At 37.9% G+C, this 26,505-nt stretch overlaps 1 protein-coding gene across 2 annotated transcripts in view; it reads left to right on the top strand.

Moving 5' to 3' along the window:
• The window catches only part of LOC129726053 (uncharacterized), a 47,690-nt gene that overhangs the window by 17,718 nt on the left and 3,467 nt on the right, over nt 1-26,505 (top strand). The window contains exons 2-4 of one of the 2 annotated variants that reach the window (XM_055682619.1): nt 17,398-17,704; nt 19,777-20,059; nt 20,120-20,444. In XM_055682619.1, coding sequence (XP_055538594.1) covers nt 17,413-17,704; nt 19,777-20,059; nt 20,120-20,444 — 900 coding nt within the window. In that variant the 5' untranslated portion in view covers nt 17,398-17,412. Of the gene's footprint in view, nt 1-17,397; nt 17,705-19,647; nt 20,060-20,119; nt 20,445-26,505 lie in introns of both variants that reach the window. The other variant, XM_055682617.1, reaches the window with a different exon arrangement.

Raw genomic sequence — 26,505 nt, 5'->3', positions numbered from 1 at the left:
AGACTTGCTCAGCAGTTTGAGAGTGTTCATAACTCAAATTTGAATTTTGTGAGTCCAATTGAAAATGAAGTCACACGTTAATTTGATTTAATTTCTTCCCAGTATTTTTTACCTGCAGAAATAATTGAAACTAACTTGAATGAGATTAAATCAATTATTAAAAATTTCAAAAATATGAAAGCACCTGGTGACGATGGAATCTTTAATATACTAATCAAACATCTCCCTGAGAGCACAATGGAATTTTTAGTAAAAATTTTCAATTGCTGCTTCAAAATTGCATATTTTCCCAAATTATGGAAAAATGCAAAAATTACTCCCATTTTAAAACCGGATAAGAACCCAGCTGAAGTTTCAAGTTATCGACCAATCAGTTTGCTTTCTTCAATAAGTAAACTGTTTGAGAGAATTATTCTTAACAGAATGATGTCACACATCAACGAAAATTCAATTTTTGCAAATGAACAGTTTGGATTTCGCCATGGGCATTCCACAACTCATCAATTGCTCAGAGTTACTAATATGATACGAGCTAACAAATCTGAAGGTTATTCCACTGGAGCTGCTCTTTTAGACATAGAAAAAGCATTCGACAGTGTTTGGCATAAAGGTTTGATTGCGAAATTGCAAACTTTTAATTTTCCAATTTTCCTAATCAAAATTTTAAAAAATTATCTTACTGATCGAACTCTGCAGGTTGTCTATCAGAATTCAAAATCTGATAGATTTCCTGTCAGAGCAGGTGTACCTCAAGGTTCAGTCTTGGGTCCAGTCCTGTACAACATATTCACTTCAGATCTTCCTGATTTGCCTCCAGGATGCACAAAGTCATTGTTCTGCGATGACACAAGCATTTCCGTAAAAGGAAAAAGTCTTCGTGTCATATGCAGTCGATTGCAGAAAAGTTTAGATATTTTTTCTTCCTACTTGCAAAAGTGGAAAATCTCTCCCAATGCTTCTAAAACTCAAATGATAATTTTTCCGCATAAGCCTAGGGCTTCTTTCCTCAAGCCAAACAATAATCACGTTGTCAAGATGAATGGGGTTATTTTAAGTTGGTCCGACAAGGTTAAGTACTTGGGACTAATTTATGATAAAAAACTTATTTTCAAAGAGCACATTGAGAGTATACAAGCCAAGTGCATCAAATATACGAGATGTTTATATCCTCTCATTAACAGGAATTCTAAACTTTGTTTAAAGAACAAACTTTTGATTTACAAACAAATTTTTAGACCAGCAATGCTTTATGCTGTACCGATCTGGTCAAGTTGCTGTTCAACAAGGAAGAAAACGCTTCAAAGGATTCAGAATAAAATTCTGAAAATGATTTTGAAGCGTCCTCCTTGGTTTGGTACACTTGAATTACATAGACTTACTGGTGTTGAACCATTAGAAGCTATGTCAAATAAAATTATTAACAATTTTCGACAAAAATCGTTGCAATCCTCAATTGCTACGATAAGCTCTCTTTATAGCCAATAAGTTAGCAATTAAGTTAGTTGTAAGTTTACTTCCCCTTTTCTGACAAGTAGGTTTAAATCCCTACGAATGATAAGTCCTAATTGCGAAAGCAAACAAATCCTAACAATTAAAATTACAAATTTCTAACAGTGTTGAGAAGTCACCATTTGTGATTGGACACACATACTCATTATTTACTAATATTTATCATAAATACTTAAGCTACTAACAAATCCCCCCTTAAAAAAAAAAAAAAAATCGATTAAGAGGTCATACATAAGTAACGTAGCGTTTAAGGGCTGAGGGGGGCAGACTTTGTGACCGATCATGTAAACGCGGGGGAAGGGGAAGGTGTGATAATTTTTGAACCCAACCTTCCCCTTCCACAGTGATAAGTTACATAATTTAAGTATGTCCCCTAGTACCTACTTATCCTTAATATTCGCAATTAGTCCCACATAATCTTTTCTAATAAACGTAAATCAGAAATGCGGAACATACCGCAACTACAGGAGAACAGTATATCCTGTGATCCAATAGTGGAGGAAGTAATTTATAGATAATATGATCAACAATTAACGAACTTCACCTGTGAAACAGTTTCTATAATAATCTATTATCTGGGAAAATAATTATATGAGTATTAATCGTACTGAAAACACACACATATCCTAAAAACTTTGTGGACAAAATAAGAAAATAGGTAGTGAAGGGTGCCTTCCAGATAAGTTTCTGGAAAATACAGTTTTTTCCGGTAGTTTGGATATTTTCAGTATATATTGATATAGTAACGAATGTACTTATGTTTAATCTATTGTTTCTTCAACATGTAGCATAAGCAATTCACCTCTAATTAATTTAAACGATGAATTTAAAAGCGACACCGCAACTATTGGTGCTACCACAACTATTGGATCATCTACCCTACTACAAATAAAAAACAGGATTTACGCTTTGCTCTTTACCAGTCCACATAAGCATTGAGGAAGACTGTACGTCACAGTCGAAATATATATTTGCGGACTGAATATTTCAATATTTATTTCCAAAAACTTTAGTAGAGTATAACGGAAACCGATAACTATTTTTTTGATTTTTCAACCCACATGTTAATGCGGGTTATTCTTACTATGGGCATTGCTCAATTTTCATTATCAAAACTTTAATACATAGAACAGCACATTTACTTCAGATCTTCACGATTTACCCCCGAGATGCACAAAGTCTCCAAAGTGGCCAAACAAATATTTTCGTAAAAGAAAAAAGAAATCTTCATTCATATGCAGTCGACAGCAGAAAAGTTAAAATATTTTTTTCACTTACTTGCAAAAGTGAAGTTTTCACTTCTGTCAGCTCTTCTCATAGACTTTTCTTCGTTCAAACCAAGCAATAATCAAGTTATCAAGATCAAAGGCGTAGTTTAATACTCTGTTGCACTGACAAGGTTAGGGGCCATCCACATTCTACGTGGACAGTCTTTGGGGGGGGGGGGGGGGGGGTCCACGGTCCATACAAAATTTTTAGAATTTATATGGGTAGTTGTCCACGGAGGGGTAAATCTGCAGTAACCATATTAGTTCGGAATGACTAGAAACTGATTTGGAAAACTGGAATTTGCTACTTTAAACTTTAAAATAGGGTCTCGGCTCGATTTTCGGTCTCTGGGCATTATTTTAGTTACAGAAATATCCATATTGGATGGTTTTACACGCAAAAGTTGGAGTGTGCGGAACCAGATCATTTATGAGCGAAATAAGCGCATTTACTCATTAAATTTGAAACCAGTACAACGCATGTGCGTTGGGCATAACGCATTTGATCCAGTTTAGTCCTATCCCCTTCCGCCTACATCCAACCTAACGACAAGAACACGTTAAGACCCCGGATCCGGAAACAGCAATCAGACCCGCACGATACTCTCAAGGCCCGAGGGAGACAACCCAATATGCCAGTCCGTAATGTCTTGGCCCAACAGCGGAACAAATTTAATATGCTGCTTACCTATGGCAATGAAAACCATCATACAGTAAACCAGTGCTTTTAATGCAAAATATTATAGCTTTAAGTTAGATTTAGTTTCAGCTCGTAGTCGGCAGCGAGGATAAAAAATTTGCTTTTAGTTATTGAGATACTTTAGAAAGTAAGCTACCAGATATAATTGGCGCCGTTAAACATTAAATTGTATTTGTGCCGTGTCAAATAAATTATAGATGAACAAAAAAAAATAAAAATAACGCATTTGATGCGCTAGCATATTTTAAATGTATTACGCAGCTCCAAACCACTACACTTATAAAGCATCAACCGATGTTCAGAAGGTTGGCATCGTTAAAACAGTGCAACCAGCAACCAATACTGATAAGTTGGGTACTGACAAAATAAAGAAATTATTGTCTGACAGATTCACTTAAATGAATCAGGTCACTTAAAAAAAACATCATTCAATCATTAACAATAAACAACAACATTAGATTTGTTAAAAACTTCTTGCATTTAACTTTGACCCTGTTATGAAGAATAAAAAACTATAACTCTGGCTTTATTCACATTTCTATGTTGAATGAGTGAAGAGTCTTCCCGACTAAAGTGAAAAGTATATGGAAGTTTTGCTGGGCGCCTGCCTCGGGGTTTTATTTTTAAATAAAGCCCCGATATGTTGGCTACTGTCAAACGTGTAGAGTTTAGATAGGGCTACCATCCCCTTGATTCACATGCATTCGGTTTCGCGTTACTGGCACCAGCGTTAATAACTTCAACAAAGCTCGCTATTGGCGGGTTTCGGTTGCTGACGATTTTTGGGGATGCACGACCCGTTGATACGCACCGGCTCGCGAAAATAAAGAGCGATTTTTTGAGCGCCTCGAAACTGATCGTTCGCCCGAAACCGAAGTTTACCGAAACAATACGACTTTTGTGTATATGATACATATTCTGATTTTAATCTCTGGTAATGTATTCCTTGTACAACTTTCACGTTATGCGTTTCACGTATTGTTTGTGCGAAGTCACAGCAAATTCGGTGCGAAATGAAGAACACATTGGATGATTAATGCTTGAACTTCTGCGTGTAGTTATTTTTGGCTGTTTTCTAGCAAACGGAAGTCAACATCTGGAATTTCAAAATGACAATTAAGGCTGACTCCAAGAGCCGGAAATCACTATTTCGAATTTTAAAATAACGCCTGTAGTTGATTTCTGGAAAAACCAACAATGGGTGGTATTTATCAGGCTATTTTCTGGAAACCAAGTCGCCATTCTGGTTTTCAAAATGCCGTCTGGTATCGATTTCCGGACTCTGTGCACCGATATGTGAAGGTATTTGACCATTGATGGTTGTTTTTCGGAAGCCAGAGGATCTTGGAATTCCAAGCGGCATCTGGTTGATTTCTGGTCTCTAGATATCATCCCGGTTCATATATTACTATACCCATATTGGATGGTATTAGACCTTTTCTTTATTTTCAGTTCCGCGTGGTGATTTTTCAATAGTATAAAAGCTAACGTCAAAAAAATATAATTTTACGCATTCTGGATTGGCTTGATTTTCAATCTATTGCTGCAAGAACGAAGGAAATTCGTAGAAAACTAGTCGTGTGATAAGCATTTGATATTGTACATGATCTCGTCCCCTGTTTCGTTTTTGTATTTTCATTTCACATCCCATACGTCGTCTTGAAAGACGTCTTACAATTGACCTTCCGTATGCTCTTTCTTCGAGAAAAGTGTGAGAAAATTAAAAACAATAATAATGCACAACAGAACTTAGTTAAACATTTGCGCGATCTACAGCGCTCATAATCATTTTCAAGCGACATTAAGCGTGAAGGATGATTGTAGGATCTATATAATACATGTTGATGACGAAATTAATTCTAAAATACTCGATTTCAATGTTTTTGCCTTTCTCCTAGAAAGGTATAGCAATCACTGGAAAAACCAAAGGTATAAAAGTGGTCCCAATGGCCGAATGTCATATACCACTCGACCCCTTTCGACGAACTGAGCATTTTCTGTATGTATGTATGTGTGTATGTGTGTGTGTGTATGTATGTGCAACTTTTTTTCTCACTCACTTTTCTTAGAGATGGCTGGACCGATTTTCATGAAATTAATTGCAAATGAAAGGTCTAGTTGCGCCATAGGTTGCTATTGAATTTCATTGTAATCGGATTTTTAGTTTAGAGGTTATGTATCAAAATGTAAAAATCACGAAACATCAATATCTCAGAAACCACACAACCGATTTTAATAAAATTGGATTCAAATGATCGAGCTGTCTCCAGAACCCTTAAGTTTTGAATTTCGTAATGATTGAACATATGGTTCAAAAGTTATGTGAAGAAAAGTTATCCTGAGGTTGTTTAAATTCACTCATTTTTCTCAGAGATGGCTGAACCGATTTTCACAAAATTAGTGTCAAATGAAAGGTCTAGTTGCCCCATAGGTTGCTATTGAATTTAATTGCAATCGGATTGTAACTTTGTCAGTTGTTCATGGAAATGTGAAATCACATAATGAAAGTAAACATATTGACTTCCTCCTAACGATCACTGGCTAATTAAAAGGTAGAAAAGTGATCCAAATGGCCGAATGTCATATACTACTCGACTCAGTTAGACGAATCGAGCATTTTCTGCATATAAGCATGTAAGGGTGTATATGTTTGTGTGTGGGTGTTACGTGTGTATGTGCACCTTTTTTCGCACTCACTATTCTCAGAGATGGTCTGACCGAACAGATTTCAATGAAATTAATTGCAAATGAAAGGTCTAGTTGCCCTATAAGACCCAATTGAATTTTATTGTAATCTGATTTCTAGTTTAGAGGTTATGTATCAAAGAGTAAAAATCACGAAACATCAATATCTCAGAAACCACACATCTGATTTGATTAAAATTAGTTTCAAATGAACGGGCTACCTTAAAAACCCTTAACTTTTAAATTTTATGAAGATTGAACATGTGGTTCAGAAGTTATGGAAAGAAACGTGTTCTGGAGACTATTTAATCTCACTCATGTTTCTCAGAGATGGCTGGCCCGATTTTTATAAAATTAGTGTCATATGAATGGTCTTGTTGCCCCATAAGACCCTAATGATTTTTTCTACAAACGGATTATTACTTTGCCTGTAATGTTTGAAAATGTGAAATCCAGCTATGAAATGGACATATTCCAAGACAGCTTACTTGGACTCACTCATATTTCTCAAAGATGGTTGACCCGATTTCCACAGAATTAGTATCAAATAAAAGGTCTAGGAATTTTGCAGTAATCGGACTGTAACTTCGTCTGTAATGTATCGAAATGTGAAAATCACGAAACTTCATTATCTTAGAAACTACTTAACCGATTTGAACAATATTGATATCAGATGAACGGGCTAGTTAAGGGTTAACTGATGAATTATGATTGAACACGTGGTTTCAAAGTTTGGCTGCCCCATACGTTACCTTTTTATTTGATTGTAATCAAACTTAAGCAAGCGTTATGTTTTAATTTGTAAAACAACGAAAGTCTATTATCTCAAGTATTACACGATTTATTTGAACATAACTAGTGTCATACAAATGAGTCATCTCTCAAACTTACAAAAAACAAACTTCATAACAATTTGATATGCTGTTTAAAAGTTTTAGAAAAAAAAGAAATTCAAAGACTATTCAACACTTTACCTGCTTCGATCAATATATATGGCCTCAACATGATTTAAATGTGGTATTGTACTATTTGAACGTTCCCGGCATCGCTATTTTTTAAGTACTAACATTACGTCAAATTTCATATTCTATACTTTAATTACAACATCAATATTTTAGAACCCAAAGAGTGGATAAACATTTATTGGATTTAAGCATTCATGTAAATCTATTTTACAAATAATAAGTTTGAATGAGAAAGGCTGAGTCCGACCGCTAGGTGGATTAATTTAGGTTTTTTTTGGTAAGAATTACGATTGCCGCCAAACAAGCCTGTCACCAAAATGCACAGCAAAGGCTAATATGCTCGAAAGCAGAAGGATAACATGCTACTAGCAGAAATCAGCACGCGAAGTGAGAAGTTCTTGAAGTCTCAAAAGTAAAATCAAAAGCAATGGAAAGTGCCCCAAGTTATCAAGCAATCTCATGCAAGCGCTTCATAGTGCGTTCTGTCCCAATATCAATTTTGATCGTTTTCAGGTAAAAGTTAACGAAAGTTAGTGAAATAAATTGAAATACTCGTAGTATTAGAAATTCCAAAATTGTGAAAGTTAGGTGAATCACATTTTTTTGTATCATTTACCAGTCAGTTAACCTTAAAAGCTTATATGAAATTCATAAATAATTACACGTTGGACAGAGCCACAGCCAATTGCGCAGTTTTTTAAGTACTTTAGTCATTGTCATGAAAATCTGGATTTTCATGAGAAAAGTAAAGAAATTCATCATAAAAAGCCAGATGTGTGAGTATTTTGGGGAAATAATAGCATGGGTCATCTTACCCAAATGGAGCGCCTTGTACGGTTCTCCCCTATATACTTTAATCAATTCACTAATTTTACAATCAATTAATATAGATTTATTTATTCTGACTTATAATGCATAAAAATAACAGGAGGGTTGTGTGCAAAGCCACGACCGCAAGGTTGAAGTAGAATACTTTTACAAGAAAGATAACCCGGCCGCTTGCGTTTCAGTCATTTTTTCTAGTAAATAAACGTTGACTAATCAGATCAATCGAATTTTGCGCTTCAAAAAGAATTGACCATTTTCAATAATATTGAAAGTTGCTTGTCATGGTTGGGGCTTGACAATTTCAAAATTTTAGGATGAAATTTTTTCGGATGTCGTGCTCATGACTGAAGGAAAAGATAATTCAGTACGTTTTGAGACACGGAGATGAAGTAAAATTTATAACTTTTACAAATTTGAAAATCAACTCTTTAGAAAATATTAACTCTTCAATCAATTTTTCTTTTCATCCTGAAAAGGACAATTTGTTGTTCATTTTAGTATCGGATAAGATGCCGCACGCCGTGTCAGAAACGGAATATTATGCAACTTTAATGCACCTTGGGTTTTTCTTCACCAAAAGGTAGTTTAGGGTCTAAGCTTTGAAATGAAGGTGGTTTTAAAATATTCTATAGGGGAAAACTTAAATAAAATGGGTTTGAGTTTTTATTCAACGTTTTGGCCATTTTTGTCCATTTATGGAGACGCTAGGAACATTGAAATATATGGTATGGTAACGATATAAACAATGTGTGTGTGTGTGTGTGTGTATGTGTGTGTGTGTGAGAGAGAGAGAGAGAGAGAGAGAGAGAGGAGGGACCTGTATAGTGTAGTAGTATGTATAATACGGAATTTATCGATTAGAAAAAAATTCAAAATGTTTTTGATAATATCATTTTCTAGTGGTTTCATACGTAGCTGCTGTTACAAGCGACGACTGCCTTGAGAATATTCGGTTGATACCTAGACCTTAGTAACACCTGCATCATATTTTTCGAAAAAATGAGTGGAAAAAGTTATAAATAAGTCATAAATAAGTTACTAGGAAAACATTAAGTTTTAATTCACTCCCATTAATGTTTTAAATCTGAATGATGTTTTAAATCGGACTGATTAGTTGAAGTTGAACTGATTAATAACATGTTTATAACCAGCTTTTTTCTTCAGCGTATAAAAGAAACAACAGTGTTGAATATTCGTTTGGCAGCAAAACGTATAGTGGAGACAAAATTGTAAACTGGCCGCATCAATTGTAGTTCCGATCCGAATTTTTCAAAACAACATACTTTTTGAAGGATTATCTTATGGTGTATGATCACATCTTTGCGTTATCACTGGCAGGGCGAATAAAGTATTCCTTGTGATAAAGTAAACAATTAAATGCTGATATAACATTCAAAACTAGACGGCTCACGTGTTGTCAAAATGAATCAACTTTTCATTGAATGCATTTACTAGTGCCCACTGTCGCACAGAGACTGCATTTCACTAAAATGTATCAGCCGCTATCGATGCTGAGATCCGCTGCAACTAGTTCGCTATCCATAGCCATGCCACAGTTGTGGCCGCTATACGCTGCCATTGGTATCCACTGTCCCTGCATCAGCTGGCCCAGCTGCTATCGTTGCTGGAATCCGCTGCAACTAGTGCGCTATCCATTGCTACTCCACAGCTGTGGCCGCTTTCCGCCATCGCTGGTATTCTCTGCACTGCTTGCGCTGCTGCTAAGGGAGGATGACTGCTGTTGTCGCTGTCTAGAACTATTTAGTCATGGGAAACTTATCGATACTTATCGATAATATCGATAAATGCTGGTCATCGATATTATCGTTAATTTTTTGACGTTAACGATAATCATCGATATTATAAGGGTGAGCACAAGTCAGTGCGGCTGGTTTCTGGAGGAGACCCAAAAGAACCTACCCTACCCCAGGAGTTGCTTTTGCCGCTAGGTATTTGTTGGGTGCTGCTATTCGACAAGATTTAGCATTGTTGGGGGTGGTGTAAAGGTTCGCCCCGGATGTCACTGAGTTTCTGAGAAATAATGGTGACTAAAAAGGTATTTATAGTTTTTAGTTTCCTAAGAACAGGTGAATTCGACAACTGGAGAACTTTAAAAAAAATATCCAAACTTTTTGCACCATCTCATCAAAAGCGATGATACGAAATTGTAATAAAATGCATTTTCTTTGGCTTGCCAACTCTTATAATATGATGGACATGCATAGCGGCAGTCTATTGGCAATTCTCTGGTAATTGTTTAGTTTAACTTGGAATTGTTTAAGTTTAAAGTATCTGTTACCCAACAAACAATGTTTAGTTCCACTAAAAATCCAAATCAACGAAATTGTTGCGCCAAAAAAGTATCTTGATTTATACATGGGATAGACAAAATAATTGGGATAAATAAAATTCTCTCTAAGTTTAAATGGCCAGAACTTTACGAAAAATGAATCAATTTTGATAACCCGTTTCATGTCACTGGAAAACAGTATTATATTAGTATTACTTGGGAACTTGGTGTGACCAACCTACACCGAAAGTGTTTCGGATTTCAAGAGTGTGTGTCAAAGTTTATATTTTTGCAACGCATAGAACGTTTTAGGCAACTAAATTGTCTATCTAAAATACTTCATTTAAAAAAATCTGAGATCACCGATATTTTCTAAAATCATTTTTTGTTTTTAAAATAATATTTTTTTCAGAGTAGGATCTTTAACTCATTTTTTATATTTTTAAAGGAAAGTTCAGATAATTTTTACAAAGATATATTGATTCATAAGAAAAAGGTTCAAATACAGTTAGGTTTTCTTACGCGGGGGTTACATGCCTCGTGAAAAAAACCATGTTATTCTTGATAAGCCGCTTTAATTCAAAAATTCGCGTAAAAAACCACGTTAATTTGAAAATCTGCATAAATAACCTTTCAGAGAAAATCCGCGTGAAAATAATCTGACTTTTTTAAATGTTAATCCAGATAAATTTTCAAACGCAAATTCGCAAAGTTGCTTGGTTTAATAAGACCTACACACCCACAATGTTCGATTGAATTCTGCTAGAGTGCTGCAAGCTCAAAGAAAACTAGTACCCAACAGAAAAAAAAGCGCCAAAATCAACACCCATACTTAATAAATTCATACTTCAATGATTCCTTGGCGAATTTTCAATCTTTGGCTACCAATGAACCCGAAACAAATTCTGATTTATTGACAACATATAAACCTAAGTGAAACAGAATGTCAGAAAAAGTTCTACGTGCTGCAAAAATGTACACTTTGGCACACACTCCGGAAATCCGAAACATTTCCAGTGACCCTTGGTCACGTCCAGTTTTCTAGTAATACTGGGAAACTAGGGCAGTTTTCCAGTAAAATGAAACCTGTTTTGTCAGAATTGATTCATTTTTCGTGAAGTTTTGGACGTTTAAAAATTGACAGAATTTTGCCTGCTTCAATTATTTCCCTTGTTATACAACCTTCAAAGTGAACTTCGGCTTGAAACGACTCCGTAGAAAGCACTCCCGGCGTAAAACCCGAAGACTTTCCAAAACAAACTGTTTAACTCGTCCGGTTGTTTGAATTTTCATTTGTAGTATCGTAAGATTTGTCATTCAAGGCCTTAACACAATGGATACGTTGCGGATGCGTTTGCGGAAATTTGACAGTTAGCTCATACATTCACGTATCCATTCTGTCAAACGTATCCATTCTGTTTGGGCCCTCACTGTTTCTGTTTTTAACAAATTTATATAGCAAAATTACATTTGTCGAATAACGTTTGCGGTAAAAAAATAGACAAAAATTGCCTATTTTTAATGGGTTTACCATTTAATAGCACTGACGAAACTACTCATGCATCATCACTCATAGTAACCCATGAGTTAGCGAAAAAAATTTGACAGCTCTATCAGTCAAACTCTAACTGTGATGGCGAAAAAAGTGAAGCTACTCCGTTCAGAAGTGTGCGCGTTCATAGAATGGTACCCCGCTGCGTCAAAAACGGACATCGTGCGGCACTTTGTGGACGCCGGGTATGCCGGTTCTGGCATCTACAACATCTTGACACTATTGGACAACGATCAGAGCATCGAAAGAAAGCCCGGTTCCGGACGGCCAACGACCCTGAGCGACAAGAAGCTTCAAACGGTGCTGAAGAGGAAGCCCTAGGGAAAAGTGGCTAAATCGCAGCGTGCACTTGGCCGAGAGGTTGGTGCATGCTCTAAAACAGTGAAAAAGCATCTGGAGACGTGGACATACATGCAGGAAGCGGCAGTCCCGTCCACTGGTCTCGGAGCTGCAGGCAATGACGCAGCGACAGCGGTTGGATAAGATGGTCAAGTCGATTTTCCCGGCTAATCGCGACGCGGCAGTGGTATTGGACGACTAGACCTATCTCACCCTGGATGGCAACGACTAGCAGGGCTCTTCGTATTTTACCTCCCCCACGAAGGAAGTGAGCACCGAGGTAAAGTTAATTTCACAGACCAAGTTCCCCAAGAAGGTGCGGTTGTGGCTGACAATCAGCGAGAAAGGGATGTCAAAGTTGCTCTTCTTTCGCTCCGGGCTGGCCGTGAACGGGAAAATTTATAGTACGAAGTGCCTGACAGAAGTTGCGTCGTTCATCAAGAAATACCATAAGCGCGAAGATACGGTGTCCTGGCAAGATTTGACGTCGATCAACTACTCGAAGCGATCGTTGGAGGATGTGGTACCGAAGTCGGCGAATCTGCCCATTGTCCCCCACCTGCTTCCCATCGAGAATTTCTGGGCAAACGCGAAGCGCAAGATCTATTCCAAAAATTTTGTCGCGAAAACGGAGGAGGAATCAATAAAAAAAACGAAGAAAGAGCTTAAAAACATGGCTACAGGCATGTTTTCGTCCGCCATGGCGAATGTTCCGGTTAACTGCCGGAAGACTGCACGCAAGGACGTAATATTTTTTTGTGAGGAAGCTAACATGGTAACCTTCCATGGGAAATTTATCCAACTCAACTATCTGTCATAGTTTTTTTTTCATCACCATCTGAAAACTTTTTTTTTACCGCAAACGTTAGCTGTCAAATTATCGATACTTATCGATAATATCGATAGAAGCCCCGTAATTATCGATTGTTGTCCGTTTTGGGCGATATTTCCCATCACTAGAACTATTATGAGCGGCTCCGGCTGAAACAGGCTCTTATATAGGCCAAATAGCATGTTTTCAATTGCAAGGTATATGATTCTGTCGACCGTGCTTGAGAAGCAATCATATAACGACCAATCAGAGGACGAATTTTTCGTTTTGACAAGGCTTGACTTTTTTCAGTAGTTCGATAGTGTGAATAATAAAATTACAATTATTTTCTTTTGGGAAGAATCTTAGAAGATTTTCCAATCTATTGCTGCAAGAACGAAGGAAATCCATCGAATACCAACCGATTTATTAGCATTTAAAATTGGACATATTTTTCACTTTTTTCGGTTTTAGATTTTCATTTCACATCCCTATGAAGCCGAATTTCCTGATAGAAGTACTCTTCTTCAAAATAAAATAAAAAACGAAAAAAAAAATGCTTGAGAAAATCTGCAACCTATATATTAAATCAAACAAACCTTCCTAAAATGTTTATCTATCGTAGCAAAAGTGGAACGTACAGCGAATACAGTTAGTGTTGTGTTTATACAAGTTGTGTTATTTGAACAGCCGAGGTGAGAACGCCTCAAAAGATGTGTCGTTTTCCTCTATTTGCCCAAAAAGCAACGATGTATTATAACTATAAACGGTTAATAATAGTGATTTAATGTGTTGTTGAGAAAAATAAGCAATTAAACAATTACGCGATCTGATGGTAGCATCAATTCCGCACCCGCAAATGGTGACCCTGAAGCAGCAGTTTATTTCGTGAGAAACAATTTAGCGTCAGGTTGATCGGCGCATACGACGATTGTAAACATGAGCAAAGTACAACCGCACAGGGGAAGGTTGTATCGTAAACTTGCTAATGAATCTATTCTCAGGTACATTCGGCTTCTGGAAAAATGATGCCATAGCGATGAACACTTTTCGTGTAGATTTATCGCGGTATTAATCTACGTCCGGGTGGCGAAGGTTTTGAAGGTTAAAACGGGGTGACGCTGACAATGCACGAAATTTGGGTAACTACGACGACGATCTGGCAATGGAACTTTGACGGGGTGTTCAGTATTGTCCAACTGATTTAATAGCACATCGCCGTTTGGGTAGCAAATCTATCCTGAGCTGCTGTTCCGATGCAAAGTGAAACTAGGTGTTTGCTCGAACCTTGTTCATTTGCATAAACAGTCACGAGATATAATGTTATTAATGTTCATACTCCCTGTTACAATAGTTTTCCCTGATGGGAAAACACAATTTTCAATGCTAGTTTTGCTTAGCTTGATGCTTTTCATGTTTCCATAACTTGTTACAGGTTGTGATGAAAAAATCACAGGAGGGTTGTGTGCAAAGACACGACCGCAAGGTTGAAGTAGAATACTTTTACACAACTCTACTTACGGCTGTACATTAACCTACGGCCGGGCGAATCGGTTCGCGCCGCTTTTCGCGTTTAGCCTGGCAAAGGCCTAATGCGCACGGCCAACACAATAGAAAGGTGTTTTCACATTGAAAATTAGACACGGCTTTACTGGAGTAAGTGTTGGCAAATGCATCTACCGCTAATACCGCCGCTATCGTACGAAAGCGCGTCGTTCCATGTGGGGAATAATATCAACAACGTAAAATGACGCGCGTCTAAGCACACTCGAACTGTTTCGCCGTACCGCTCGCATTTACTCCTTATAACATCGGCCTCAGGGAAGTACCGGCTGCACCTACCGCTGAGGCTGTTACCACATTGCTCTCTACCCAAAGCTAGTAACTCTTCAAACTAAGTGTTTTGTTTGTCCTCAAAAGAACAATTGTTGAATTACATATCGGATATAATGCAATCGCATCTCTATAATATTACCGACAGTAATATTCTTCTGAACAAAATGATACAAATTTTTCATTAGAGGGAGTGCCGGCTGATGTACGGCAAAAATCTCTCCCGATCGCTCGCGTTAGCGTTCAGCCTGGCAGAGGCCTGAAACCTGGTGACCAACCGCAGGGCAAGTGATTTGTTTAATTTGAAGGCAGCAACAGGCGCAACCCGCTGCTATCCTCTGTTACTGCTGAGTGCTGATATCTGCTGCTACTGCTGTCAACGTTGTGGACGGTCCATCCAGCTCACCTTCCGACCAATGAATGTAGCTAGATTTCCCAGAAACACTCTTTTATAGTCGAAGGGTGCTACGAAATAGGCCACGCCTTTCAGTTCAGTTTTTCCATTCTCTAATGTTCTTCAGACGAATTATTCCACAATTCGCATTTGATTTTTGTATCCAGCGAATAAACACCGATGGTGCTCTCACACACGCAACGATTTATCTCTAACCGTATTGCGGCTTGTAACATCAAGTGATTACGTTTGCTCGCTATTGCGTGTTGCATCATGTTGCAACTTGGCAGCTGGGAGACGACGAAATTCTGGTAATGCTGATTGCTTGAATCGACTTCATATTAGCTCTGCATAGTCGAACTAACTGCTTTTGTGAATGCGTTCTAACAGGGCAGTTTGTTATTCAAAATCGGTTATGATGATCACAGCCTTTGCGCTGCCCCAACAGTGGGGGGTTAACTCAATAAAGTAAAAATTAGACAACTACAACAGAATTTGATTGCATCCCGCAAAGAATGTCTGTTTGTGTTGATGCCAGAAAATTATTAACCTTCAATTATTTGTTTATTTGGCTTGAAAAAGGCATTTCGCGGTTCAAAATCGGTTGCTGATTGCAGCCTTTGAGCTGCCCTAACAGTGGGGGAATTAAGATACACGGACAACATGCACTGTGGAAGCTATTTCACATTCAGTGAATTAGACGGGCGCGACAGACTAAAATTGTTAGGATCCAACACAGAATGCTTGCTTGCGTTGTCAAAAATTATTGATTTTCAATTACTTGTTTATTTGCCTTGAAAAAGGCATTTTGATTTTCGAAATTGGATTTCCTGTTGGCAATCTTCATGCTGCCCCAACACGGGGGGAATAATGGCAGTCTGGCGACACACACTGAGAAGAACCGCGCTGCTCCTGAGACGTGGTGACCAACCACAGGGCTAGTGCTGCTGCTAAGGAAGGATGACAGCTGTTGTCGCTGTATAGAACTATTATGACCGGCTTCGGCTAAAACAGGCTCTTATATAGGCCAAATAGCATGTTTTCAATTGCAAGGTATATGATTCTGTTGACCGTGCTTGGGAAGCAATCATATAACGACCAATCAGAGGTCGAATTTTTCGTTTTGACAAGGCTTGACTATTTTCAATAGTACAATAGTGTGAATAATAAAATTACAAATATCTTCTTTTGGGAAGAATCTTAGAAGATTTTCCAATCTATTGCTACAAGAACGAAGGAAATCCATCGAATACTAACCGATTTATTAGCATTTGAAATTGGACATATTTTTCACTTTTTCGGTTTTAGATTTTCATTTCACATCCCTATGTAGCCGAACTTCCTGAGAGAAGTATTCTACTTCAAAAAATCGACACACCTACACTGAATATAATTTTTCAAACCAGCTGTCACTTCAATAAAGTGTTCATAATATCAGCAAAATTTACCAGGTACATACTGAACAGCCTAATTCATACAGAGACATGCTCTCTCTACACACCTACCAAGCGTAATATTGCAATGTTAATTCCACTGCGAAAGATTTAAAATTAGAACAGAACGAACCGTGCAAACAAGCTGTCCGTGCACTTTCTGACAGTCTCACAGCTATACTCTTAACATGCGACGATAGGCGCTCCGGCTTGTGGCCTGCAGCCGGCAGGATTATGTCATACGACAATAGTGCACCGTGCAGTGCAGTTGGTGCCGACAAGTTTTTTGCACCTTTTTCACAACATCATCGGATTTTTTTTTTCGCTGCCACGACCTCCCGGGTAGAGTGGGTCAAGAGTGTTCAGTGTGCTTTTCCGGTTATACTTCTACTGGTTTTATGTAGATACATGCAATGATGCTTATCTGCGACGCTGGTAATGATATTGAGCCTGTGTGGATCGCTGCTGTCACGATTTCTCACTTACCTTAACCAACCTCAAGCAATGAAAGCGAAGTAATAAAGTTCCGCTTCTCGCTAACCTTCCGGTTTTGTCAGGCGCTGCGTTTGACACCGAAACTGTGCCGGAAGTTATTTGCTGAAATATCATCACCATCTTTTCCGCCGCTTCGTGACAGTCAGGCTGCACAGAGTTTGCTCCGCTGTGGCTGTGACTCACTCACACTGCCAATTTCCTGCGGTGTCTTTTAATATCCTGCGTCATATTGAACTATTCTAGGATGAAACGATAGGATGCGGTCGTTTGACGTTATTCTCTCTTCTTTTTCCAGCAATGTTACAGCACCATGAAATCCGCCAACGAATCCGACTGGGAACCCCTGCTCGAAACGGACGGGAGAAGCTCGAAGCGACCGCAGTCTGGTGGAGGGGCGCCGGCGGTACCTACCTGTACTACCAATAGACGGGACGTCAAAGGCTCACACCAGGACAAATGTGGACGCATTCGCCTGACCGTGCTGGTGTTGCTCGTCTTTATCACCTTCTACCTGTCACTGTCCACAATCGACATACGGCCAATGGTGCATCAGATGGTGGTCACCATTCCGGACGATGACGAAGATCTTCCAGGACCAAGAGGTGAGTAACGGGCCTATGCTGATTTCTCTGCGCTAAGTTTAGCATGCTTCGAATAGCATGGCAAATCAAAAGTAGAGAGTGACATTAATAACCTATCTTTACAATTGAGGCAGTTTTGGTTTTAGTGAAGATAATATTGTTGCATTGATAATTCGGCAAAAGGCTGTTCAAGAAGTAACTAATATTCATCAAATTATTTGGTTTTTATCAGCTTTTCCAGTTAGCAATCAGGACTTATAGCAAATCTTTTTCTCACTAGCGTTGAAGAATTTGACCCAGCAGATATATTTGCATTATACTTTAATTGGAAAAATATTTTAGATTTGACTGTAAGAAATGATGAAGTCGTCATTCACGTCTCTTCAGAATTATTTTCAATATGCAACGAGGCTCGGAAAATGCATACATATAAGCCCGGAATAAAAGTATGTTACCTGATATAAATAGTGATATTACTAATACTACCTAAGAGTGCGGAATACAGCAGATGATATTAAAAAAGGTCAATGTTTCTGGTCGCAGTAGTTATTTATAAAGGAATAAAAACAGATTTCTGCTAAAAATCTGGAAAGACCAGTATTTCAAGATTCAATGACTAACATTTCTAGAATTAGAACACTAGAATAGAATTACATGACGACAAATCATTCATAAACTGGGCTTAATATGTCGAAAAATGTTCTTGAAGGATAGAAAATTAATTTAAGTTTAGAAAGTCTCGCTTCTGGAATATACTTTAATGATGATTCCAAAAGCCAGATGTAAAATATTCCGAATTTGAAATTTGAAAAGAAATAAGTGAAGTACAAATTCCGTGAACTAGAGTACATGAAATCAAATACGAGAGGAAAGATCCCAAAAGAGCTCGGGAGTAACATTAGTCTCGAAAATGAGGTTTCTTTTTGCCAGTCTGGTGATAATCATTTCAACTTTTTCTATCATAATTATTAGCAGTTCTATGTTTGTTCTAAGGTGAATAAACTTTGCTTTCTAACGAAATTTCTCAGGATTGTGCGAGCTCCAGTTCAAACCTGTTCTGCCATAAAAATACTCTGTTGACTGTACTCAGTTCTAAGTAACACACTATTTTCGCACCTTTTTGTTATGATATTCAGACATTGTTTGGTTTTGTCTTTCAAATCACAATAAGATGATCAGATAGTATATAAGATAGTGGAGTGCTGCAGCAAGAAGCACACTCCAGAAGTCATCAAAAAGCTAAATCGTACTGCAAAAAATGCTACCGAACCCAAATGCAAAGTGGCACGAAATCAATCAACAAGAAAAAATTGTAAATTATCGGTTACTCGCGAACTCTGATGTAGCAAGCTCATCTCATTTCATGCGCAGACATTCAGCAGTTAGAGTGCCAATTACAGTTAGTTTTCGGCAAGTGTAAATATGTTTGATTGTGCCAAATTCGTTTATACAATTTCTCTTTAGGAAAAATGAGGTTGCATTAAAATAAATCTAACCTAGACAAATAAAATATATAACTCTAATATCAGTCCTGATAGATACCAATTTAACACTTGAAAGATGCCACAGTCACTATGGAATTGATTTGCAAATTCCTGATTTTTTTCCAATTTATTCACAATTGTGACCATCAGTTCGCACTTCCTATTTATTTGTTTCGTAAACCTTTCACAACAAAAAAGCTAATTTTCTTCAACTATGTACACTTCTCTGCGAAGAAAAGGCCATTATTTTAAATTCGATTGGTTTTAACGTTTTAATGTGTTTCTTTTCGTTCCCACGTTTGCTACCCGAACTTTCTGTCAATGTACCAAACAAACTCTCACCGGTCCGAATCTAAAAAACCCGGTAAACATTGCACCATGCTCTGTACTGCACGCTGATTTTGTTTTGTTATATACGTGTGTACCTATGTGAAACAATTTGACAAAAAAAAATGATCGACGCTAAACGCTGCCCGTTAGGCTCAGCCTCGCCAAACGTAGTATTAAAATCCACAACCAACCAAATCATTCCCGTTATTCCACACACGGTACACCCGGAAACTGACCATTCCAATACCATCGACATTCCCTACAACCAAACGAGCGCAGTGCCAAAAGGATTCCTAGTGTGGGGACCAGGATGTAAGATGCTGGACCTCGATCCGCTGGCGGATGATGTGATGCGACTGTTCCACAAGGAGCGGTTTGTGCCCTGTTCACCGAAACAACCGCTAACATCGATCGAGCAGACGTTCGAAAACGATACGGTGGTGTTACGATTTCACCGGGATCTCGCTACCAGTCATCTGCCACACTACATGAAATACATCGAATGCTGCTACCAAAGCATCCAACGAGCCGGCACTAACGAAAAGGCTGATAAGGATTATAAGTAAGACAGGGATTACAGTTTGATAGCACCATCAAAGTTTTAATGTTTCCCTTTTCTCAGGTTAAGCGAGTGTAAATATTTTTCCGAAGACGTGCAACTGCCCCCGAATGTAACCGATGGTGTGTTGGTCCGCTGCAAGGGCAGCATATCGCGCAACAGTAAAACGCGCAAAGCGGTGTACACGAATGCACACGCGTTCATCCGTGCAAAGCCAGTGGTGCGGCAGCGACTGGATCGTTACCGCCAAAGCTACCAGCAACGTCCGCTCAGTGTGCTGATGGTGGGCATCGACAGCATCTCTCGGCTTAATCTGATCCGAGCGATGCCACATACAGCGCAGCATCTTTACGATACGGGCTGGTACGAGCTGAAGGGTTACAATAAGGTAGGAGGTTTACTCTATTGATTTCATATTCTTAAAACTAAAGTGAGTTCAAGTTATCTATTAGGTGTAATAAGGCTTCAGAATACTCCACTCCGGTAAAATGTATGGATGTAAAATATTTGCTTTTGATAGGGTGAATAGGTATTTGACGCCCCCAGGGTAACGCCTCAGTATATTTTTATTTAGAAATAAGCAAATAATAACATATGAGACTATTGGAAATTTCTAACATTTTATGGTACCAACCAACTTATGCAGGTGTGATGTTGTCACTAGCAGCGAAACATAAATAAAAATGGGTTATGGTTTGAGCTGGTTTTTTATTAGTTCCTGAAGTTTATTATACAAAATAAGCCCCTGCATACCTTAGCTGCTGTATCAATTGGTGGATCGGTAAAAATTGTTTAATTTATTTAAATATTTAGTGCTTTTGGTTACACTGCAATTTAATATGCCCCATTTCCAGTTCGGGTGATATTAAGGTCTCCTCCCATACCTGAAGTTTTCCGTCTTTTTCGGTTCTTTGCTTCGTTTTGAATCATTGATATTGTATTGTAATTGAAAAAAGTCTTTTTTTCATGATTATGATTCAATTTTTTCTCGACGTTTTAGGGTGTTTTTCGATTACTTGGAGCTTGCTGTATGCCTCTTCCTCGCGATTATTCAGGGCCTACGTCATTTCGTTGATTTTGAAAAAAAAAATTTTTTTTAAATGGCATCGTACACCAATATTCAGCACCTGGACCCGGATCTAAAAATATCATTATTGGGGAGTATTTGAATTATCTTTAGTTGTACACAGCGGTGAACAGCAACCAGAAGTCGCGTGTTGGATTTTCAAACGGCGTTAGACATCAATTTATCGTTTCTTAGGGTCTTAGTCTGGACAATATTGGAGCATTTCCCTTGAGCGGTTATTTATCTTTTTGCTCGAGAATAAAGGCCTAGTTTGGTATTATTTTTGAGCGTGTAGCACCCTTCTTATTGCATAAAAGTAGTAACTTTCTGAAAGTTCTTTTAGTCAACAACAAAAAAACACGCTTGTTCATAAAAACTACCAATTATTAGTGGAGTAATGACTGTTTTCCCGAAACGCTGTATTTTTTGCGGAGGTTTACGGTGTTTACGATTGTGACCCAGCAGATCAACTGAAATCAAAAAAACTCATATTAAATATTTCATTAGTTTAGAGGTGTGCCGGGTGTCTAAACGATCATTTTCCTAAGTATTTTGTTTCCAGTGTAAACGGGAACCTTTTTCTCGGAAAAAAATTTTTAGCGTTAAAAATTGCATTGAATTTTTTTTCGACAAAGTTAAGCTTCATGTATCAAAAAACGATCGTTACCGTGCTGGATCGAAATCCGTACACCTAAGCCCATGATAATCTTCGACGGTCAATAAAAAATCAAGAAATCACATATTGCTTTAAACTGACATGTTTACTTATAGGTCTACTTATATTTTATCACTATTTTCAGGCAAAATGAATAAAATCACTCTGAAACTCGAAAAAATCATATTTAAATAGAACATGTTTTGAATCAAAATCCGTACACAGTTTTTTGTCTGAATTAAAACCCGTACACTTTTGAATCGAAATCCGCACACACGTGATATAGACTGGATCAAAGTCCATACAGCAATGAATCAAAATCCGTATAGATATAGAAGTACATAAATGAACATCTTTTATTCATAATTTATCTTTAAATTTACGAATAATTTTCTATTTTTTTATATCAACTGAAATAGTGAAATTTTCATAGCGATTCGTTGCGGCACCTCTTATTGTGGTAACCGGAACGCCGGAACCTCTCGAAGCTTCCCGGTATGACTTTCCCTCCCTTCCCTTGTTTGCCGTATTTCGATTCAAGCAAATCACAAGGATCAAAATCCGTACGGCACTGGTTTTGTTGAATAAATACAGTTTACACTATTTACCAGACAATATACAACTCGAAAATGACAAAGACTTACCTTTCCCATCAATTTCAAAAAGATTCACAGAGTAAAACACTTATATCCCACTTGAAAAACGTTTTTACCTGAAGAACGTTTCCTTAATAAATTCTCTAACGATACAACGAAATGACAATTGAAACCGATTCACGATTGATTTTTCATTTTTAATATTTTTATTTCATGGCCTACTGACGAATAGTTTAATTTAACAGAAGGCGAACAGCTCAACGGATATGTACATGTAACTATCATATGAATTTTCAATTTTATAATGCTTAAAACTGTAGAAAAACATCAAGGTGTACGGACTTCGATCCAGCACGGTATACCCCGTTCACATTACACCGCATATCACCTGATATCAGGCGATTCGTGCCATCGAGGCCATATCACCATCCATATTACCTGATATCCCATACAATCGAGCTGTCATCGGATATCACCTCGGCTACATGATATCGCGGATATCATGTTCGAAAACCAATAAAAACCAGATTTGCAGCAGTTGGTAACACGGCCAAAAGACATTTGACGCAACCCTACATATTTCGCAATTCGCGTTGCATGTGAGTAAGAAGAAAGGAAATACTTTTGCGTTTTTCATCCCGCACATTTTGACAATTGCATATGAGAGTTCGCGTTGGTGTGAGCCAACTAGCTGACATCTCTATCCTAATTGCATTGCTCTTGTTGTCTTGTTTTCGCTTTGACCTGTTTTTGTTTTCTTCTTTTTTCAATTACCAAAGCAAATGTCAAACCATATCATCTGACTGTAGTGTGAACACCCGAGGTGATATCCGATATCATCTGGCGATATCAGTTGATATGCGGCGTAGTCTGAACAAGGCATTAAACGACCGGGGAATTCAATAACAAACATTCAAAAAAGATGAAGAAAATCGGTTCAGTAGTTTGACCGCGATCGTAAACACAGTAAAGTCATTTTTTGAGAAACGCCATTCCGAAATACACGCGTATAAAGTTTCAAGTTTAGCTTATGCTGTCGTGAGAAGGCGCGCATCAAATCGCTCTAGCTTTCTCCCTATTGCTCAGTTCTTTATGAAAATTGGTGAAAATGTTCTAAAGAAGATGTACTTAAAGATAATACAGTTTTTTTGCGATTTTTTGAAAACTTAAAAGGTAAATAACCCTTTAATTGTTCGAAGTTTTTCAGATAACGGAATTTTGAATTTATTGATGGTGTCAGACATCGTTATTTGGGCAAAATAGGTCCGTACTGAGGAATATAACATTTGCATTGAAAAAATGGATTTTTTTTCGGATGGTGATGAAAAACCCACTGGAGTTTAATAAATTTTTCATGGACGGTAATTATATTAGCTTACTAGCAAAAAAAAACAACGCCCTTGCGAGCGTGTAGGCATGTTTTTGATTTTTTTCTTCTTTTCGTTGATAAATAAAAAAAATCCTACTCAGTATTCGCGACAAAACTGTTGGAGTAGATCTTACGCTCAGGCTTCAAAAAATGACTGTAAGACAGTGACAACAAATTTTCAACTAATTCGGCATTGTATTGCACAACTCTCCCTGCTTCGGGGAGCACATATACATGCAATTCCAAACGGGTTGTTTTTTCCATCTCCTTATGAATCTTGGTTCTTCTAAGCTGTCGCTAATGACAGCCTTTACAGCGCGAAATCTTTCGGCACAAATCCGAGCGGGCTGTCAAGTGATTTTGATACACGAAAGTAAGGCCGCTGCTATGGCGACAACCATAAATTACGTAACGCTCATAGGGAGAAGGGGGTATCCTTGAGCGTTACGATTTGTTACACAGGAGAGGGGGGGAGGTGCGTTAAACGTTACGTAACGAAAAATCTCTGGAGAGATTCTCCGAAAACGAGCGTTTTTATCAAGAAAATCCTTCTGCAGCGTTACGTAATTTCTATGGGGGGTAGGTGTTGGCGTTACGTTTCGTTACATATGGGGAGTGGGGGTCCGAAAATCGGGTTTTTTTTGCGTTACTTAATTCATGGATGTCGCCTATACTGCAAGCGAGGCAGTGCGAAACCCACTTTTTCTCGTGTGGGGAATAATATGAACAATGGGAAAATATATGAAACCATTTGCTTCGTGTTCATCATGGCATCGACCCAAGAAAGAGGAGCAAAGAAGGAGTACGAGTCAATATAATCGATGACAGCCGTAGCCGATTAGCAGGCTGTTAACCGCTCAGGCAAAACCAACAAGATATCCTCAAAATGAACCAAACTAAGCTGTCATGTCTGAACTATCGTGTGCAACACAAGACAGCTTCGTTGCCGGTGTGAGCTTTAGCTGTATATGAACGCTCATGATTAGCTTATTCATGAGACGGTTAGTGTAAAAAAAGAGAACATTCGACAGTATAGTGTCACATACCAGTCTTTTTACGAAGCTTGCTAGTTTTTATCCTAAAACATGTAAAATGTGCTAAAAACCATTATCGATAATAGCTCTCCAGGCTAGCGTGCGATATTGTTGTTGTTGTAACGGTTGCCCAGAAATTCCCGATGGGACGCAGTTGGGAAAGTTGGGCGGGTTCGCCGAATTGGGTACCACATCGATATTCAGCCGCTACATCTCCTCCAAGGATCACTTCGGGTAATGAATCAACGCTAGAACACCGCACTTCGCCCTTATGGAATTTTTTTATGACCGTTGCAACTTCCGGCAGGTACTTCGTACTATAAATATTTCCTTTCATGGCCAGTTCGGAGTGAAAGAAAAACAGCTTTTACATCCTCTTCTCGCTGATTGTCAGCCACAGCAACACCGTTTTGGAGTACTTGGTGTGTGAAATGAACTTGTGTGGAGGAAGAAAAATACGAAGTGCCCTGCCAGTCGTTGCCATCCGTGGTGAGACAGGTCTCGTCGTTCATCACTACCGCCATATCACGATTTGCCGTGAAAATCGACCTGACCATCTCATTCAGCCGCTGCACAGTGGTCCAGTAAGGCAAAAAGTGACACTTAATTCCGTTGCGCCTTTCACCTTCATCACAGCTTAATAGTGTCTTCGAAAGAATTGTTTGTTTGAATGACCTGCATAATCACAAATTGTAAAAATTATGAAAAGTTTACTGTACTAAAAATAGAAAAACTAACTTTTTTGTGTTAAGAGATAGAAGAATGGTTTACTCAGGAAAGTTGTAGAAGATTCAAAAATATGAAACTTTGTTGAATAAATGAAAATCCTATCTTCATTCGATACAAAGTTATAAAGTATATTATATTGTACTTAACTTTTGTTAGTTGCATTTCACACGAAAATGTTGTACGGAGGAATTATTAGGGCACACAAAACACACATTTTTGCTAGAGACCGAACATATCCGCGACTTTTCCTTACAAAGTTATATCATATTTTAGCTTATTTTTACGATAACTTCAAGAAAACGTATAGGTTAAAAAGGGGCAAGTGGGATCTTGATGTCAATATTTTTCTTCGAAGTAAAACTAAAGTTATATAAACTCTTGTAGGTTTCATTTGTCCCAATCTACCAATATTAGAGTACGGCGAGCATATGTTGCAGCAGGTTTTCATATAATAAAAATACTAACTTTTTTATGTTAAGAAATAGAGGAATAGTTTATTTGGCAAAACTTTAGAATGTGCAAAAATATGAAACTTTGCTGAGTTACAGAGTATTTTATATAAAAAATAGTTAAAAGTTAGTTTTTTTGTACTTAACTTTTGTTAGTTACATTTTACAAAAAAATGTTATTCTAAAGAAGCATTTGGGCATCAAAACATACGATTTTATAGAAGACCTTACATTTCCAGGACTTTTCCTTATAAAGTTATAGCAAAATTTAGCTTATTTTTTCTATAATTTTTGAACTTTTGGTGAAGGTAAATCGGCGATTTTTGTCTTTTTTTAATGCAAACTTTATGATCGATTTTCGTACGAAGACGTTATCCCGATTCCGAATATACCTATATTACCGAATATATGATCGATTTTCGCAGAATTTCAGAACCTGGAACTCAACATCTTAATCAAAATACCATCGGACACCGATATCCGGCTTCTAAGCGTCATTTTGGCTCCGAAAATATCAATATTGGAGGCTTGTGAACGTTTTCCACAGTTTC

Source organism: Wyeomyia smithii, chromosome 2 (assembly GCF_029784165.1).
Source record: "Wyeomyia smithii strain HCP4-BCI-WySm-NY-G18 chromosome 2, ASM2978416v1, whole genome shotgun sequence".
Taxonomy (NCBI): domain Eukaryota; kingdom Metazoa; phylum Arthropoda; class Insecta; order Diptera; family Culicidae; genus Wyeomyia; species Wyeomyia smithii.
Note: the sequence above shows the minus strand (reverse complement) of the source record. Positions and strands in the feature narration are given on the sequence as shown.